This window comes from Macaca mulatta, chromosome 1, assembly GCF_049350105.2.
Source record: "Macaca mulatta isolate MMU2019108-1 chromosome 1, T2T-MMU8v2.0, whole genome shotgun sequence".
In the NCBI taxonomy this organism is placed as follows: domain Eukaryota; kingdom Metazoa; phylum Chordata; class Mammalia; order Primates; family Cercopithecidae; genus Macaca; species Macaca mulatta.
In genome coordinates this window covers 187,755,843-187,775,270 of record NC_133406.1, presented here as the reverse complement: position 1 = coordinate 187,775,270, position 19,428 = coordinate 187,755,843, and the positions used below count along the sequence as shown (strand labels likewise).

The following is a 19,428-nucleotide window of genomic DNA, read 5'->3' as shown; positions in this document are numbered from 1 at the left end:
CAGTGGCACCTACTTGGCTCACTGTTCCGCCTCCCTCCCAGGTTCAAGCAATTCTCGTGCCTGAGCAATGAGTAGCTGGGACTACAGGCGCCCGCCACCTCGCCCAGCTAGTTTTTTTGTACTTTTTAGTAGAGACGGGATTTCACCGTGTTCGCCAGGATGGTCTCGATCTCCTGACCTCGTGATCCACCCGTCTCGGCCTCCCAAAGTGCTGGGATTACAGGCTTGAGCCGCCGCGCCCGGCCGAGATAATAATCTTACTAAAGGAGTTTAGAACAATGCTAGCACAGAGCAGTAAATGTTGTCATTATTGTTATTATTAGCATCTGTCTTCTTTGCCACATTTTATCCTGGAAAGACATGAGATCTAGTCGTCATTACAAGTTGGTTCTGGTTCTTTTATAGGCAAGCTGACTGACAGAACAGCAAGCATTTTCCGAGGCAACCAAATGAAACTGAAGCTGGTCAATATCCAAAAAGCTAAAATCTCTACAGCTGCATTCATAAAAGCCTTCTGCCATCATAAGCTCATTGAACTGAACGCTACTGCAGTGCATGCTGACCTCCCAGTTCCAGACATCATAAGTGGACTCTGCAGCAATAGCTGGATCCAGCAAAACCTCCGGTGTCTCCTGTTAGACTCGACAAGCATCCCTCAAAATTCAAGATTACTGTTCTTTAGTCAGCTCACTGGTCTTCGCATTTTAAGTGTTTTTAATGTTTGTTTTCATACTGAAGACCTGGCTAATGTTTCTCAGTTACCAAGACTGGAAAGCTTAGATATCTCTAATACTCTGGTCACTGATATTTCTGCACTGCTTACCTGTAAGGATCGATTGAAGTCTCTTACAATGCACTATCTAAAATGCCTGAGCATGACCAAACCACAAATTCTTGCAGTCATTAGAGGACTTACATGTCTGCTTCACCTTGATATTTCTGTTCACAGGCAACTCAAATCAGACCTAGCTTTTCATTTGCTACAGCAGAAGGATATCCTGCCCAATGTTGTGTCATTGGATATTTCTGGGGGCAGTTGCATCACTGATGAAGCTGTAGAACTATTTATACAACAGCGGCCTGCCATGCAATTTGTGGGACTATTGGCCACGGATGCTGGCACTTCTGACTTCTTTACTGCAAAGCAAGGCTTGAGGGTTTGTTCTTATCTAAATAAGTTTTGTTTCATTTGTTTAGAACATTATTAAACTTGTGCTATAGACCAGAATTTTTACCAGGTATTAGGGTTACGGAGACAGATAAAAAAATCTTTAAACAGCTTATTTAATAATTAACGATTATTGTGCACCTACTATGTGGTAGGTTGTGAGAATATTATTATTTTTTGAGATGGAGTTTTGCTCTTGTTGCCCAGGCTGGAGTGCAATGGTGCGATCTCGGCTCACTGCAACCTCCGCCTCCTGGGTTCAAGCGATTCTCCTGCCTCAGCCTCCCGAGTAGCTGGGATTACAGGCATGTGCCATCATACCTGGGTAGTTTTGTATTTTTAATAGAGATTGGGTTTCTTCATGTTGGTCAGGCTGGTCTCAGACTCCTGACCTCAGGTGATCTGCCTGCCTTGGCCTCCCAAAGTGCTGGAATTACAGGCGTGAGCCACCGTGCCCAGCCACACGTGAGAATATAATATTAAGATATAGGCTGAGCACGGTGGCTCACGCCTGTAATCCCAGCACTTTGGGAGGCCGAGGCGGGCAGATCACTTGAGGTCAGGAGTCCGAGGCCAGCCTGGCCAACATGGTGAAACCTGGTCTGTACTAAAAATACAAAAATTAGCCTGGTGTGGTGGCGGGCGCCTATAATCCCAGCTACTTGGGAGGCTGAGGCAGGACAATCGCTTGAACCCGGGAGGTGGAGGTTGCAGTTAGCTGAGACTGCACTACCGCATTCCAGCCTGGCCAAAAGCGAAACTCAGTCTCAAAAAAAAAAAAAAAGAAAAAAAGAAAAAAAGATACAGTCCCAGCCTCCATGTTGGCTTGATAATCAGGACCGTTTTTTTTTTTTGCGACAGAGTATCCCTCTGTTGCCCAGGGTGGAGTGCGGTGGCACCATCTCGGCTCCTTGCCACCATGCCCAGCTAATTTTTTATTTTTAGTAGAGACAGGGTTTCACCATGTTGGCCAGGCTGGTCTCAAACTCCTGACCTCAGGTGATCTGCCCACCTCCGCCTTCCAAAGTGCTGGGATTACAGGAGTAGGGCACCATGCTCTGCATGTGGTTTTCTCCTTTCATCCTCCCATTTTACATGGATGAGGAAAGTGGAAGCTTCAGGAGGTTTAGCTACTTACCCAAAATCATGGAACTATTAAGTGGTAGAGCGGGGACCTGTGCCAAAGTATGACTCTAAAACTTGTGTTCTTTAGCTCTGTGAAGAGCAGAATATAATGGATAAGGTATGTGATCAACATGGCTAACATTTTTGTGTGAAGTATTGATAAGCAATTTTACATTTTGGGGTTTTTATTGTTGTTCTTTGGAACATTTACATGAAACAAAAAGGAATTTTAGAAAGATTACTTAAGATGGCCTGGCATGGTGGCTCACGCCTGTAATCCCAGCACTTTGAGAGGCCAAGGCTGGTGGATCACTTGAGATCAGGAGTTCGAAACCAGCCTAGCCAACCCTGTCTCTACTAAAAATACAAAAATTAGCTGGGTGTGGTGGCGCCCCCCTGTAATCCCAGCTACTCAGGAGCCTGAGCCAGGAGAATCGCTTGAACCTGGGAGGCAGAAGTTGCAGTGAGCTGAGGTCGTGCCACTGTTCTCCATCCTGGGTGACAGTGAGACTCTGTCTCAAAAAAAGAAAAAAGAAAATATTACCTAAGAGAAAAGTATTGAGCATTGATGAGATGATGGGATAAGTGTATAGATGCACATGGTATTCATTTTTTATTCATTTAAAAATATTTTAAATTAAAATTTTAATATTTTTACAGGCAAGGTGTCACTATGTTGCATGACCTCACTACTGATTAGCATGGGAGTTTTGACCTCCATTTCTGGCCTTGATCAGTTCACCTCTCCTTAGGCCACCTGGTGGTCCCCTGCTCCTGGAAGCTTAACATTGATGCCAGGCTTGGTATGGATACCCAATTGGCATGCACACTATAGCCCAGAACTCCTGGGTTCAGGCAGTCCTCCTGCCTCAGCCTCCCAAGTAGCTGGAACTATAGTCATGTGCCACTGTGCCTGGCTCATGGTGTTACTTTTGAACATACATTTAAATACATGTGGTTAGGAATATATATTTTTAAAACAGTGGTTCTTTACCTTAGATGTACATTGTAATCACTGTGGGAGCTTTACTGATGCCTGTGTCCTGTCCCCCAGAGATTATGATTTAATTGGTCTGGGACTTGGCCTGGGCATTAGGATTTTAAAAACTCCTAGCTAATTATAATGTAGAGCCAAGGTTCAGAGCTATTATTATTATTTTTTGTTTTGTGGAGACAGAGTTTTGCTCTTGTTGCCCAAGGTGGAGTGCAATGGCGCAATCCCGGCTCACTGCCACCTCTGCCTCCTAGATTCAAGTGATTCTCCTACCTCAGCTTCCCGAGTAGCTGGGATTACAGGCGTGCATCACCACACCTGGCTAATTTTTTTGTATTTTTAGTAGAGGCAGAGTTTCACCATGCTAGTCAGGCTGGTCTTGAACTCCCAGACCTCAGGTGATCCACCCACCTTGGGCTCCCAAAGCGCTGGGATTACAGGCATGAGCCACCGTGCCCAGCCCAGAGCTATTGTTTGTTTTTTTTTTTTTTTTGAGACGGAGTCTCGCTGTGTCTCCCAGGCTGGAGTGCAGTGGCGTGATCTCGGCTCACTGCAAGCTCCGCCTCCCGGGTTCACGCCATTCTCCCGCCTCAGCCTCCCAAGTAGCTGAGACTACAGGTGCCCGCCACCATGCCCGGCTAGTTTTTTGTATTTTTAGTAGAGACGGGGTTTCACCATGTTAGCCAGGATAGTCTCGATCTCCTGACCTCGTGATCCACCCGCCTCGGCCTCCCAAAGTGCTGGGATTACAGGCTTGAGCCACCACGCCCGGCCCAGAGCTATTGTTTTAAAAGAATTCTTTCTTTATAATCATACCTCCTTTGTTCTTCCTAGGGGAAGAGAGTAAAGTGATTTGTATACTCATTCGTTGTGTTAACATTTTATTCTTTTGATTTGAAATTAGCAATTGTTGTATTTTAATTAATTAATTAATTTTTTTATTGAGACAGAGTCACTCTATTGTCCAGGACGGAGTGCAGTGGCACGATCTCAGCTCACTGCAACCTCTGCTGTGAGCCGAGATCTCCAAATTTTTTTGGGGACAGTCAAGTCCTGCTCTGTCGCCCAGGCTGGAGTGCAATGGTCCTATCTTAGCTCACCACCAAGGATTATCTCTTCTCCCTTGGATTAACTTGACATCTTTGTTGAAAATCGGGTGTCCGTATACGTGTGAGTCTATTACTGGGCTCTTTATTTTTTTTAATTTTTATTTATTTATTTTTTTGAGATGGAGTCTCGCCCTGTCACCCAGGCTGGAGTGCAGTAGCACGATCTCCATTCACTGCAAGCTCTGCCTCCCAGGTTCGCGCCATTCTCCTGCCTCAGCCTCCCGAGTAGCTGGGACTACAGGTGCCCACCACAATGCCCGGCCAGTTTTTTGTGTTTTTAGTAGAGATGGGGTTTCACCATGTTAGCCAAGATAGTCTCGATCTCCTGACCTCATGGTCCGCCTGCCTCGGCCACCCAAAGTGCTGGGATTATCGGCGTGAGCCACCTTTATCTGTTTGTCTATCTCCACCAATACTATATATATATGTGTGTGTGTGTGTGTGTGTATATTTTTTTTTTTTTTTTTTTTCTGAGACAGAATCTCGGTCTGTCACTCAGGCTAGAGTGCAGTGGTGTGATCTCTGCTCACTGCAACCTCCACCTCCCAGGTTCAAGTGATTCTCCTAGCTCAGCCTCCTAAGTAACTGGGACTGTAGGCATGCACCACCACGCCTAGCTAATTTTTGTACTTATTAGTAGAGATGAGGATTCACCATGTTGGCCAGGCTGGTCTTGAACTCCTGACCTCAGGTGATCTGCCCGCCTTGGCCTCCCAAAGTGTTGGGATTACAGGCCTGAGCCATCACGCCCGGCCTACTGTCTTGATTACTCTAACTTTATATGAAGTCTTGAAATTAGGTAATGTGACTTCTTCAACTATGTTATTCTGTTTCATAATTGTTTTGGTTATTCTAGGTTCTTTGTATTTCCATATGAATCATAAAAACAACTTGTCAATATCTACAAAAAGGACTACTGGTATTTTAGTTGGGATTGCATTGAATCTATAGGTCAGTTTGAGGAAAATTGCCATTTAATAACGTTGAGTCTCCTGTTATTTTGAAAAATAGAGGTGAGGTCTCACTACGTTGCCCAGGCTGATCTCATAGTCCTAGGCTCAAGCAACCCTTGTGCCTCAGACTTCCGAAGTGTTGGGATTACAGGCGTTAGCCACCATGCCTGGCACTAGTCTCCTGATTCTTTTTTTTTTTTTTTTTTTTTTTGAGACTGAGTCTGGCTCTGTCGCCCAGGCTGGAGTGCAGTGGCCGGATCTCAGCTCACTGCAAGCTCCGCCTCCCGGGTTTACGCCATTCTCCTGCCTCAGCCTCCGGAGTAGCTGGGACCACAGGCGCCCGCCACCTTGCCCGGCTAGTTTTTTGTATTTTTTAGTAGAGACGGGGTTTCACCGTGTTAGCCAGGATGGTCTCGATCTCCTGACCTTGTGATCCGCCCGTCTCGGCCTCCCAAAGTGCTGGGATTACAGGCTTGAACCACCGCGCCCGGCTAGTCTCCTGATTCTTGAACCCAGTATATCTCTGCATTTATTTAGATCTTTAATTTCTCTCAGCATATTTTGTCATGTAGCTGGGACTACAGGCGCCTGCCACCACGCCTGGCTAATTTCTGTAATTTTAGTAGAGACGGGGTTTTACCATATTGTTCAGGCTGGTCTCTAACTCCTGACCTCAGGTGAGCCACCTGCCTTAGCCTCCCAAAGTGCTGGAATTACAGGCGTGAGCCACTGCACCTGGCCAACACATGGAACATTTCATTGAACATCTGTTATTGTCTCAAACACTGGATGCCCCAAAAACCCTGTGCTTAAAAATGAATGGTGAAACCTATTTGGTAACGTCTTTATTTTCAGGTTGCTGGAGGAGCCAGTATGAGTCAGATTTCAGAAGCTCTGAGCCGATACAGGAACAGATCATGTTTTATGAAGGAAGCCCTCTGCAGGCTATTCACAGAGACATTTTCAATGGAGGTGACCATGCCTGCTATTTTAAAGGTAATTGAAGAAAGAAAAATTTTATTATTACTTCTTAACTTGGTTCAATTAATAATTGTTAATGAACCACACTGAATATAATAAATTATATGCTTTATTCTATAGTGAGTCAAGTGCTCTCATAGAGCAAAGAAAAGAATGTTAAGCTTAGCTGACAAAGTGTCTTTTGCTTTGAGTATCTGGATTTATGTGGAATAAATTTGAATCAAAACAGTTAAAATTTGGTCTAAGTAAGGGACTAATAGGATCATGTGGTAAGTGGCTTGGGAAAGAAAACTGCAGTTATTTATTTTTCTTTTATACATGTGTTTATTTGAAACATAGTTGTTTTTAGTGAAACATAACAATGAAAGGTCTTAAGAAAAATCTTTTCTTTTATTATTTGTAATTTTTTGCAATTCTTTAAAAATATGGATATTTCCCCAGCACTTTGAGAGGCTGAAGCGGGTGGATCACGAGGTCAAGAAATTGAGACCATCCTGGCCAACATAGTGAAACCCCATCTCTACTAAATACAATAGAAAAATAGCTGGGCATGGTGGTGCGCTCCTGTAGTCCCAGCTACTTGGGAGACTGAGGCAGGAGAATCGCTTGAGGTTGCAGTGAGCCGAGATCGCGCCACTGCACTCCCTCCTGGTGACAGAGCGAGACTCAAAAAATATATATATATATTTTTACAGCATGGGCGATTAACTTTATTTACAGCTCAAAAGCAATAATGTATAAAGAAAAACTCTGGGTCAGCTGTGGTGGCTCATGCCTGTAATCCCACCACTTTGGTTGGGAGGCCCAGATGGGAGGATTTCCTGAGGCCAAGAGTTCAAGACCATCCTGATCAACATTAGTAAGACCCTGTCTCTACACAAATTTAGAAAAAAAAAAATAGCTCTGGCTGGGCGCCATGGCTCACACCTGTAATCCCAGCACTTTTTGGGAGGCTGAGGTGGGCAGATCACCTGAGGTCAGGAGTTCGAGACCAGCCTGGCCTACATGGTGGAACTCCGTCTCTACTGAAAATACAAAAATTAGCCAGGCTTGGTGGCAGGTGCCTGTAATCTGAGCTACTGGGGAGGCTAAGTCAGGAGAATCACTTGAACTTAGGAGACGGAGGTTGCAGTGAGCCGAGATGATGCCACTGCACTCCAGCCTGGGCGACAGAGTGAGACTCTGTCTCAAAAAAAAAAAAAAAAAAAAAATTAGCTGGGCATGGTTGCACATGCCTATAGTCCCAGCTACTTGGGTGACTGACATTGGAGGACTTTGTGAGCTGAGGAATTTGAGGCTGCTACAGTAAGCTATGATGGTGCCACTATACTCCAGCCTGGGTAACAAAGCAAGATCCCAACTCGAAAAAATAAATAAAAAATTCTGGGCCTTTTTTTCCATCTGTAAGGAAGAGATTGAATTAAATGTTCTTCTGGGCCGGGCGCGGTGGCTCAAGCCTGTAATCCCAGCACTTTGGGAGGCCGAGACGGGCGGATCACGAGGTCAGGAGATCGAGACCATCCTGGCTAACACGGTGAAACCCCGTCTCTACTAAAAATACAAAAAACTAGCCGGGCGAGGTGGCGGGCGCCTGTAGTCCCAGCTACTCGGGAGACTGAGGCAGGAGAATGGCATAAACCTGGGAGGCGGAGCTTGCAGTGAGCTGAGATCCGGCCACTGTACTCCAACCTGGGTGGCAGAGCAAGACTCCGTCTCAAAAAAAAAAAAAAAAAAAAATAAATGTTCTTCTGTTTTTGTTTGTTTGTTTTTGTTGTTGTTCTTTGAGACAGGGTCTCACTCTGTTGCCCAGGCTGGAGTGCAGTGGCATGATATGGTCTCAGCTAACTGCAGTCTTGACCTCCTGGGCTCAAGTGATCCTCCTGCCTCAGCCTCCTGAGTAGCTGGGACTATAGGCGTGCCCCACCATGCCTGGCTATTTTTTTGTTTTTTCTATAAAGATGAGGTCTTACTATGTTGCCTAGGCTGAATTTAGATGTTCTAAATTTCTTTATTTCTTTTCATGCTAAGATTCTATAATTTTTGTGAAAATCACATTTCTTTTGGTTTCTGGATTTTTTTTTTTTTTTTTTGAGACGGAGTCTCGCTGTGTCTCCCAGGCTGGAGTGCAGTGGTGTGATCTCGGCTCACTGCAAGCTCCGCCTCCCGGGTTCACGCCATTCTCCCGCCTCAGCCTCCCAAGTAGCTGAGACTACAGGCGCCCGCCACCACGCCCGGCTAGTTTTTTGTATTTTTAGTAGAGACGGGGTTTCACCATGTTAGCCAGGATAGTCTCGATCTCCTGACCTCGTGATCCACCCGCCTCGGCCTCCCAAAGTGCTGGGATTACAGGCTTGAGCCACCGCGCCCAGCCTGGTTTCTGGATTTCTAAATTGCAGATGATGGCAATCTAATGAAACTGAAAAATCAATTTAGCAATATACAAAAAATGTCATTTTCCATAGCAGAAGTATATCCCAGGTCTGTCTCTAGTAGAGGAAACAGATCACAGTGTCCCTGAATGGCAGAGCAGGTGGGGTCTAAGCTTGGAACAATGCCTTCATTTTACATTTGTGTTCGAGGTCTTCCACAGTATAGCTTCAAGTTACCTAATGTTTTGTTTTACCATGTTTCAAATTCTTCTTCTCTGTTGGTGGATTTATCCCATCCTTTTTTCCACTTTGTTTTTCTTTTTTTTTTTTTTTTTTTTGAGACGGAGTCTCGCTGTGTCGCCCAGGCTGGAGTGCAGTGGCGCGATCTCGGCTCACTGCAAGCTCCACCTCCCGGGTTCACGCCATTCTCCCGCCTCAGCCTCCGAGTAGCTGGGACTACAGGCGCCCGCCACCACGCCCGGCTATTTTTTTTGTATTTTTAGTAGAGACGGGGTTTCACCATGTTAGCCAGGATGGTCTCGATCTCCTGACGTCGTGATCCACCCGCCTCGGCCTCCCAAAGTGCTGGGATTACAGGCTTGAGCCACCGCGCCCGGCCCACTTTGTTTTTCTTTATCACGCTTCTTTTCCCTAGGAATACCCTGTCCATTCTGCCCCCACATTTATCTCCTCCTGTGTAAATCCTGAGACTCTGCCTAAATGTGCTCTCTCAATGAGTTCTTTTGATTCTCTCCCGGAAATGACCACTCTCTCCATAATTACTGTCCTCAGACATCACTTCATTGATGCGTCTTTTATGGTGCTTTTCTTCCATTTTATTTTTTTGGCATTTCTCACAGTGTTAGTACTCTCACAAGGCTTTATGCTAATGAGTAGCTGTCACTCATGTTTGTGTCCCCTGCAGCGCCTGTCACAGTAACTTGTATGGAGTGAGGCTCAATAAATGATTTTGAGTTAATTTCACAGATAAAGGAACAGATGTCTTGAGAAAGGAAGTGACTTGGCCAAAGTCACACAGATAGTGACTCCATTTGGATTAGAAGGCTTTGCTGTAATACTCTGATGTACTAAAGAATAAATGCTTGGAGTAGGGAAAATCTGTTCCTGTCCCAATAAACGAAGATTTCTGCCAACCAAAACATGGACAAGACAGCATAGAGAATATTAGTGGCATCATATGCACTAAAAACAAGTTCATCTTCAGCTTGTGGCTGTAGGAATGAGGAATCACCCGTTGGATTTGCCAGTGCAGTTCACAGCCAGTGCTTGCGCTCTCAACCTAACACGCCAGGGCCTGGCCAAGGGGATGCCTGTTCGCCTGTTGTCAGAGGTCACCTGTCTACTTTTCAAGGCTCTGAAAAATTTCCCCCATTACCAGCAGGTAATTTCAATTGAATATTTGTTTGTGCTTTTTTTGTTGTTGTTGATACAGAGTCTAAGCTCTGTTGCCCAGGCCAGAGTGCAGTGGCACTGTTTGTTTTTGGTTTTTTTTGTTGTTTGTTTGTTTTAAAGACAGAGTCTCTCTTTGTCACCCAGGCTGGAGTGCAGTGGCATGATCTCGGTTCACTGTGACCTCTGTCTCCCGGATTCAAGCAATTTTCCTGCCTCAGCCTCCTTAGTAGCTGGGATTACAGGCGTGCACCACCACGCCCAGCTAACTTTTGTATTTTTAGTAGAGATGGGTTTCACCATGTTGGTCAGGCTGGTCTCAAACTCCTGACCTCGTGAGCCACCATGTGTGGCAGACAATTTGTGTTTTTTAACTTTAGGATAAATAGGTGAAAAATATATTATTTAGTTCTGGTTTTTCGCCCTATTAGAGAAAGAGGATAGATAAAAGAGTTTGTGTTTGTTATAGAAAAAATAGGAAATATAGATAAGCAGTGAGGTTAAAATTTTCTTTTTCTCTTTTCTTTTTTTTTTTTTTTTTTGAGAGATTTTCACTCTTGTTGCCCAGGCTGGAGTGCAGTGGTGTGATCTCGGCTCACTGCAACCTCTGCCTCCCGGGTTCAAGCGATTCAGCTGGGCCTACATGTGCATGCCACCACAGCTGGCTAATTCTTTTTTTTTTTGGGGGGGGGATAGTCTTGCTGTGTCACCCAGGCTGGAGTGCCGTGGCGCGATCTTGGCTCACTGCAAGCTCCACCTCCCAGGTTCACGCCATTCTGCTGCCTCAGCCTCTCCAGCAGCTGGGACTATAGGCACCCGCCACCACACCTGGTTAATTTTTTTTTTTTTTTGTATTTTTAGTAGAGACGGGGTTTCACCGTGTTAGCCAGAATGGTCTTGATCTCCTGACCTCGTGATCTGCCCGCCTCGGCCTCCCAAAGTGCTGAGATTACAGGTGTGAGCCGCCACACCCAGCCAGTTAATTCTTTTGTATTTTTAGTAGAGACGGGGTTTTACCATGTTGGTCCATCTGGTCTCAAACTCCAGACCTCAGTATTACAGGTGTGAGCCATTGCTCCCAACCTGAGGTTAATATTTTTAAAATCTCTCATAAACATACTGCCCAGAAACATCTATTAACACTTTATTGTTTAGACCTTTACCTCACCCTACACATGAAAATTAAGCTGAATTGAATCATACATCTAAATATAAAAGTAAGGCTGGGCTTAGTGGCTCATTCCTATAATGCCAGCACTTTGGGAGACCAAGAGGGCAGGCTCACTTGAGGCTAGGAGTTTATGATCAGCCTGGGCAACATAGCGAGACCCAGTCTTTACTAAAAATAAAAAATAAAAATTGGCTGAGCATGGTGGCAAGCATCTGTAGTCCTTGCTACTCGGGAGACTGAGGTAGGAGGATTACTTGGAGTTGGAAGCTGCAGTGAGCTTTGATCTGAGCCACTACACTCCAGCCTGGGCAACAAAGCCAAGACCCTGTCTAACAAAAACCTTGTCTAAACAAGACCCTGTGCCTGGCCTACAAAAACAGACAGACAAAAAAGAAAAGAATAAAACTTTAACAAAACATAAGAGAAAACATTTGTGACCTTGGGGTAAGTAAAGATATCTTAGGTTATGAAAAGCACATTATAAAAGAAAAAAATGAAAGTTCATCAAAATTAAAAGCTGTTCTTTCTCACACACACACATGTATATACACACACCTTTTTTTTTTTTTTGTGAGTCTCGCTCTGTTGCCTAGGCTGGAGTGCAGTGGTGCGATCTTGCCTCACTGCAATCTCCGTCTCCTGGGTTCATGCCATTCTCCTGCCTCAGCCTCCCAAGTAGCTGGGACTACAGGCGCCTGCCACCATGCCCAGCTAATTTTTTTTTTTTTTTTTTGTATTTTTAGTAGAGATAGGATTTCACCGTGTTAGCCAAGATGGTCTCGATCTCGTGACCTCGTGATCTGCCCGCCTCGGCCTTCCAAAGTGCTGGGATTACAGTCGTGAGCCACAGTGCCTAGCCTACACACATTTTCATTTTTATTATTTTTTTTGAGATGAAATCTCACTTTGTTGCCCAGGCTGGAGTGCAGTGGCATGATCTTGGCTCACTGCAACCTCTGCCTCCTGCCTCAGCCTCTCGAGTAGCTGGGATTACAGGTGCACGCCACCATGCCTGGCTGATTTTGTATTTTTAGTATAGATGCGGTTTCACCATGTTGGCCAGGCTGGTTTCAAACTGCTGACCTCAGGTGATCACCTACCTTGGCCTCCCAGAGTGCTGGGATTACAGGAGTGAGCCACCATGCCTGGCCCCCTCCCCAACACATTTTTAAAAATGAAAAGGTAGGCCGGGCGCGGTGGCTCAAGCCTGTAATCCCAGCACTTTGGGAGGCCGAGACGGGCAGATCACAAGGTCAGGAGATCGAGACCATCCTGGCTAACACGGCGAAACCCCGTCTCTACTAAAAACACAAAAAATTAGCCGGGCGAGGTGGCGGCGCCTGTGGTCCCAGCTACTCGGGAGGCTGAGGCAGGAGAATGGCGTGAACCCGGGAGGCGGAGCTTGCAGTGAGCTGAGATCTGGCCACTGCACTCCAGCCTGGGCGACAGAGCGAGACTCCGTCTCAAAAAAAAAAAAAAAAAAAAAAAAAAAAAAATGTAAAGGTAGATGATGGACTGGGAAACATGTTCATTTTATATATATGAGAATCGACTTCATTCAGAGTATCTAAAGAACTCAGCTTGTCAATACAGTACAAATAAACCAGTTATAAAAATTATCAAAGAATTTGAACAGTTTGGTAGTTTCTTTAGAAGTTAAATATATACTTTATAAACTACCTAGTCATTCCACTCCTAGGTATTTATTGAAGATAAATGAAAGCATGTATCCATATAAAGATATTTACATGAATGTTCATGGTACCTTTATTTAATTGCCAAAAACTTGAAACATACCAAATGTCCAAGAACAGGCGAATAGATACATTGTAACAAATCTATTTAGGGAAACACTGGTTGGCACACAAAGAGATGAAGTACTGATATCTGCAGTGTAGATGACACTCAAAAATGTTATATGCTTAGCAAAACAGGCCAAACTCAGAAGAGCAGAACCACATGATTCCATTTGCATAACACCTTAAAAAAACTAATCTATAATGATTGCAATTTTCCAAGGATAGGGTTACAGGGTTGAGACTGACTGGAAGAGGGGACAGTGGTACTCTCTGGGGAGATAGAAGTATTAAATCTTGATTGTAGCAGTGGTTACACAGTGGTATACATTTGTGAAATCTAATTCAAATGTGTACTTTGTAAAGGGAGTTGATTTTTTAAAAAATACAATTAGGAAGGTGGTTTTCCTCATTTATTTCTACCTTACTTTTAAAGTTGGAAAATCCTACTCAGTCTTCATTCCCTCATGACAGTCATCAGTTATAGCATTAAATGAAAATTGTGGATAGGGACAGGTATTTTCTTATGAGCTCTCAATAAGAGCTTTTGAGCTTTTCTTATGAGCTCTCAATAAGAAAAGCTCACTGGTACTACTTCCAAATACATAGAATCTTTGTTTAGAATGGAATGTTACATTTGTTCAAAATTATTTTTCTTTATTCTCTAAAAGTTACAGAAGAATTGTCTTCTCTCCTTAACCAATTCCAGGATTCTTGTGGATGTTCCGTTTGACAGGCAAGTATAAGACTTGGTCATTTGATTGGGGTGTTGGCCTTTGGTTATTAAATGCAGGGGCCTGATTAAGGCTGGGATAAGGTGTTTGGAGAGAAGGTTCTGTTGAGCTTCTTCCACATAGAAGTGATTAGAAGTACCCTACTTGAAATGTCTCCTAAAGTGATTCCAGTACAGGATAGTGGGTAAGAACAGGTTCCGAGAGCCAAACATACTTGGACTTAAGATCTAGCCCTTTCATTATCTTTGCTTATAAGTTTCCTCATTTGTTAAATAATGCCTCTTACCATCATTAGATACGATAGTGTCTGTAAAGTACAGGCTATTCTAAAGAATATTAGTAATAGGCCGGGCGCAGTGGCTCACGCCTATAATCCCAGCACTTTGGGAGGCCGAGGCGGGTGGATCACGAGGTCAGGAGATCGAGATCACCCTGGCCAACATGGTGAAACCCCATCTCCACTAAAAATACAAAAATTAGCTGGGCATGGTGGCATGCGCCTGTAGTCCCAGCTACTTGGCAGGCTGAGGCAGGAGAATCGCTTGAACCCCGGAGGCGGAGGTTGCAGTGAGCCAAGATCGCACCATTGCACTCCAGCCTGGGCGACAGAGCGAGACTCCATCTCAAAAAAAAAAAAAAAAAAAAAGAAAGAAAGAAAAAAAGAAAAAGAATATTAGTAATTTATTCATTTTGTTATGTAATTATTATTTTAATAGTAATTTACTTTTTAATTATTTAGAAAATCATCATCATCATCCTAGCCATTCCAGAAGGATTTCCCTTGAGGCTTTAGCAGTCTCTCAGATTCACAAGTTTTAAAACATTTATAATAGCTGACATAAAAGAGCAGAGAAAACAGGCCGGGCGCGGTGGCTCAAGCCTGTAATCCCAGCACTTTGGGAGGCCGAGGCGGGCGGATCACAAGGTCAGGAGATCGAGACCACAGTGAAACCCCGTCTCTACTAAAAATACAAAAAATTAGCCGGGCGCGGTGGCGGGTGCCTGTAGTCCTAGCTACTCAGGAGGCTGAGGCAGGAGAATGGCGTGAACCCAGGAGGCGGAGCTTGCAGTGAGCCGAGATCGCGCCACTGCACTCCAGCCTGGGCAACAGCGTGAGACTCCGTCTCAAAAAAAAAAAAAAAAAAAAAAAAAGCAGAGAAATGAGGCACAAGCTAACAAGAGCAAAGCCCCTGATTTGTGAATACAAGATTTAGGCTCCGTCACTTTGTAACTGAGTGATGTTTGCTGCAGCATTTTAGCATTGTCTGCTACTCAGATTACAAATTGCTACCACTCTGGAAATTCTCTTTCTTTTTCAGACCCATCGTAGTAGAAACTGGATGATAAATACATTTTTTCTTAGATTTGCTCATCTTTGTGTAAATTCTGTGTATTTTGCTCACATTCTTATTTGCATACTCTCCTATCCCCTGCCTGGTCTCTCTGCCAAATGCTCTTGGTTTTCATAGTTGAGGATGTAAAAGTCCAGGACTGTTTTTGTTATGGAATTACTCGGAGAATGCCAAATGATTTCTTCTGTGTAGTTTCACAAACTTTCTATATAGTTGTGAGAAAAATAAATACTGCTTTTCAGGTTTGATGCTGCCAAGTTTGTCATGAGATGGCTCTGTAAGCATGAAAACCCCAAGATGCAAACAATGGCAGTGAGTGTCACCTCTATTCTAGCTCTGCAGGTATGTGATTTCTTAAAGGCAAGATTTCTGTCTCTCTAGTTTTTATACAGGTTCCATAGTTCACTTGAGTCTTTCTGTTTGCTTACAGCTCTCACCTGAGCAAATGGCACAGCTTGAAGAGCTCTTCATGGCAGTTAAGGTAGGTTCCTTATCACGTTCATAACCTTTTTTTTTTTTTTTTAAAGTCAAATTTATGATTGTAGCTTAAAAAAAAATCAAATCATTCCAAAAGGCCTATTAAAGTGAGAAATCTGAAAGACTTTCTCCCCAGAAGAAACTTTCTAATTTTGTAGCTATTTCTTTTGATATATACCTCTACGTATCTTTTTTTTTTTTTTTTTTGAGACAGTCTCACTCTGTCGCCCAGGCTGGAGTGCAGTGGTGCGATCTCGGCTCACTGCAACCTCTGCCTCCCGGATTCAAGCGATTCTCCTGCCTCACCCTCCTGAGTAGCTGGGATTATAGGCATCCCACACCCGGCTAATTTTTGTATTTTTAGTAGAGATGGGGTTTCACCATGTTGGACAGGCTGGTCTTGAACTCCTGACCTTGTCATCTGCGTGCCTAGGCATCCCAAAGTGCAGGGATTACAGGCATGAGCCACCACGCCTGGCCATACCTCCACATTTCTAAATAAAATGCTTATACTATAGTTTCTTGATTGAGCAGTTTTAGGTGTTACTGATTTTGCTACTACTACGGTAGGTAAGAACTTAGTTCTCCTACATATCTTTCTACAAATTACTTCCTCCTCAAGTCCCCAACAAATTTATATCACAATTTAAAATAAATCATTAATCAGTATTTATGTTATGATTATGTTAACATCGTTCACTAAAAAATTTATATCATGGCCGGGCGCGGTGGCTCAAGCCTGTAATCCCAGCACTTTGGGAGGCCGAGACGGGCGGATCACAAGGTCAGGAGATCAAGACCATCCTGGCTAACACGGTGAAACCCCATCTCTACTAAAAAATACGAAAAACTAGCCGGGCGAGGTGGCGGGCGCCTGTAGTCCCAGCTACACGGGAGGCTGAGGCAGAAGAATGGCGTAAACCCGGGAGGTGGAGCTTGCAGTGAGCTGAGATCCGGCCACTGCACTCCAGCCTGGGCGACAGAGCGAGACTCTGTCTCAAAAAAAAAAAAAAAAAAAAAAATTTATATCATTGGGCTGGGCGTGGTGGCTCACGCCTGTATTCCCAGCACTTTGGGAGGCTGAGGCGGGTGGATCACAAGTCAGGAGATCGAGACCATCTTGGACAATGTGGTGAAACCCCCTCTCTACTAAAAATACAAAAATATAAAAATTAGATGGTTGTGGTGGTGCATGCCTGTAATCCCAGCTACATGGGAGACTGAGGCACGAGAATTGTTTGAACCCAGGAGGTGGAGGTTGCAGTGAGCTGAGATCGCACAGGTGCACTCCAGCCTGGTGACAGAGTAAGACTGTCTCAAAAAAAAAAAAAAAAAATCATTGTTTTATTCTGTACTTTTTATTTTTATTTTATTATATGAATTTTTTTCCTCTTGTCGCTCAGGCTAGTGTGCAATGGCACGATCTCGGCCCACTGTAATCTCTGCCTCCTGGGTTCAAGCAATTCTCCTGCCTCAGCCTCCCAAATAGCTGGGATTACAGGCATGTGCCACCACGCCTGGCTAATTTTGTATTTTTTGTAGAGACAGGGTTTCACTATGTTGGTCAGGCTGTTCTTGAACTCCTGACCCTCAGGTGATCCACCCAACTCAGCTTTCCAGAGTGCTGGGTTTACAGGTCTGAGCTGCTGCGCTCAGCCTGTTATATGAATTTTTATCATTAATGTCTCAGCATATTTTTGTACTTTTTTTTAATGGCATTTGAGCCATCTTTTTTTTTTTTTTTTTTTTTTGAGCTGTGTGGTCTCTTTGTAGCCCACGCTGGAGTGCAGTGGCATGATGATGGCTCACTGCAGCCTCGACTTCCTGGACTCAAGTGATCCTCCCACCTTAGCCTCCCAAGTAGTTGGGGACTCAGGTGCATGCCACCAAATGACTGGCATATATATATATATATATTTCTTTTAGTTACTTGTAGAGATGACGTCTTGCTGTGTTGCCCAGGCTGGTCTTAAATTCCTGGGCTCAAGTGGTTCTCCTATCTTGGCCTTCCAAAGTGCTGGGATTACAGGTTTGAGCCACCGCAACTGGCCTTTTTTTCTTTTTCCTCAAGAGTTATTTATTTATATATTTATTTTTGAGATGGAGTCTCACTCTGTCGCCCAGGCTGGAATGCAGTGGTGCAGTCTCAGCTCGCTGCAACCTCTGCCTCCCGGGTTCAAGCGATTCTCTTGCCTCAGCCTCCTGAGTAGCTGGGATTACAGGAGCGCACCACCATGACTGGCTGATTTTTATATTTTTAGTAGAGACGGGGTTTCACTATGTTGGTCAGGCTGGTCTCCAACTGACCTTGTGATCCGTCCACCTCGGCCTCCCAAAGTGCTGGGATTACAGGAGTGAGCCACCATGCCCAGCCGAATCATTTATGTTTTTTGTAAACTGTCTGTGGCTTTTTTCTACTTTACAGGATTTTTTTTATACATTAAGAAAACAAGCCTTTGACTATGATATTGGAATGCATGTATTTTCTCCCATTTTGCTGTTTATTTTTAATTCATTTATGGGATGTTTTATGATGCAATAATTTTTTATTTTCATGTAGTTGAATTCATTCTCTTTTATTGTGCATCTGGGATTGATGGCGCACTGCAAAGTATTTCCCTCTATCATGAAGTATTTAAAAAATTTCTTTGTTTTGTTTTGTTTGAGAGACTTAATCTCATCGTGTGCTGAAGCTGGTGTGTAGTGGCAAGTGGTATGATCATGGTTCATTGCAGCTTTATCCTCCTGGGCTCAAGCGACCCTCTTGAGTAGCTGTGTTGGTAGCCACCACATTCAGCCTCCTCACGTTTTTAATCCTATGATTTCTGTTCTTTCTTTTTTTCCTTTGGAATTGTTTTGAGATGTTGGGTCAGTTCAAGTTTTCTTCTCTGTGTTTCTACTTGCCTTTGCACTCTTTATGCTACCTTTATCATATTAAATTCCCCTGTATATATCTATGTTTGGACTTTATTCTGTTCCGTTAATTTGCATGTCTGTCTACTCACTAACTTTTATCTCTTTTTTTTCTTTTTTCTTTCTTTTTTTTTTTTTTTTTGAGACGGAGTCCCGCTCTGTCGCCAGGCTGGAAGTGCAGTGGCACCATCTCGGCTCACTGCAACCTCTGCGTCCCTGGTTCAAGTGATTCTCCTGCCTCAGTCTCCTGAGTAGCTGGGATTATAGGCGTGCGCCACCACACCCTGCCAATTTTTGTATTTTTAGTAGAGATGGGGTTTTACCATTTTGGTCAGCCTGGTCACTAACTTTATCAATACTTAAATATTTAAGATCTGTCCTCAGATTTCTTTCAGTTATCCTTATCTATTTGTTTTTTCTGTGCAGACACCAGAATTGGCTTCCTGTTTCTGAGGGGAAAAAACCCATTTTCTTTGGGATTGTATTATAGATTGATGTAGAAAAATTGACATCCTGTAGTTTCTCCTATCTTGGAACAAGAGTGTGTTTATTCAAGTCTTTCATGTCCTCCAGAAGTATGTTCAAGTGTTTGTCATGTTATTATATGCTTCTTACATTTATTCTAAGGGTTTTACTTTTTGCATTGCTGTTACGGGTGGAATCTTGTGCTTATGAATATCTAATATCTAGTGTTAGGTTTATTTTGTTTTGTTAGCTTGTATGTCTGTTTACAATAGAGATGAAATCAATAATAAAAATCAAGAGTGATTTTGGATGTTTTCATTACTGAGATGCTTGAGATGTCAAGAAGGCAGTTTGAATTTTTTTTTGAGACAGAGTCTGCGTCTGTCGCCAAGGCTGAAGTGCAGTGGCCCC

The 19,428-nt window shown here is 43.8% G+C and overlaps 1 protein-coding gene across 4 annotated transcripts in view; it reads left to right on the top strand.

The window, feature by feature from the left end:
- The window catches only part of ZYG11A (zyg-11 family member A, cell cycle regulator), a 62,284-nt gene that overhangs the window by 18,247 nt on the left and 24,609 nt on the right, over nt 1-19,428 (top strand). For 2 of the 4 annotated variants that reach the window (XM_015139848.3, XM_077956545.1), the window contains exons 3-8: nt 406-1,157; nt 6,205-6,345; nt 9,925-10,101; nt 13,748-13,812; nt 15,405-15,504; nt 15,593-15,643. In XM_015139848.3, the coding sequence (XP_014995334.3) occupies nt 406-1,157; nt 6,205-6,345; nt 9,925-10,101; nt 13,748-13,812; nt 15,405-15,504; nt 15,593-15,643 (1,286 nt within the window). The remainder of the gene's footprint in view (nt 1-405; nt 1,158-6,204; nt 6,346-9,924; nt 10,102-13,747; nt 13,813-15,404; nt 15,505-15,592; nt 15,644-19,428) is intronic. The other 2 variants (XR_013401858.1, XM_077956543.1) reach the window with 1 other exon arrangement.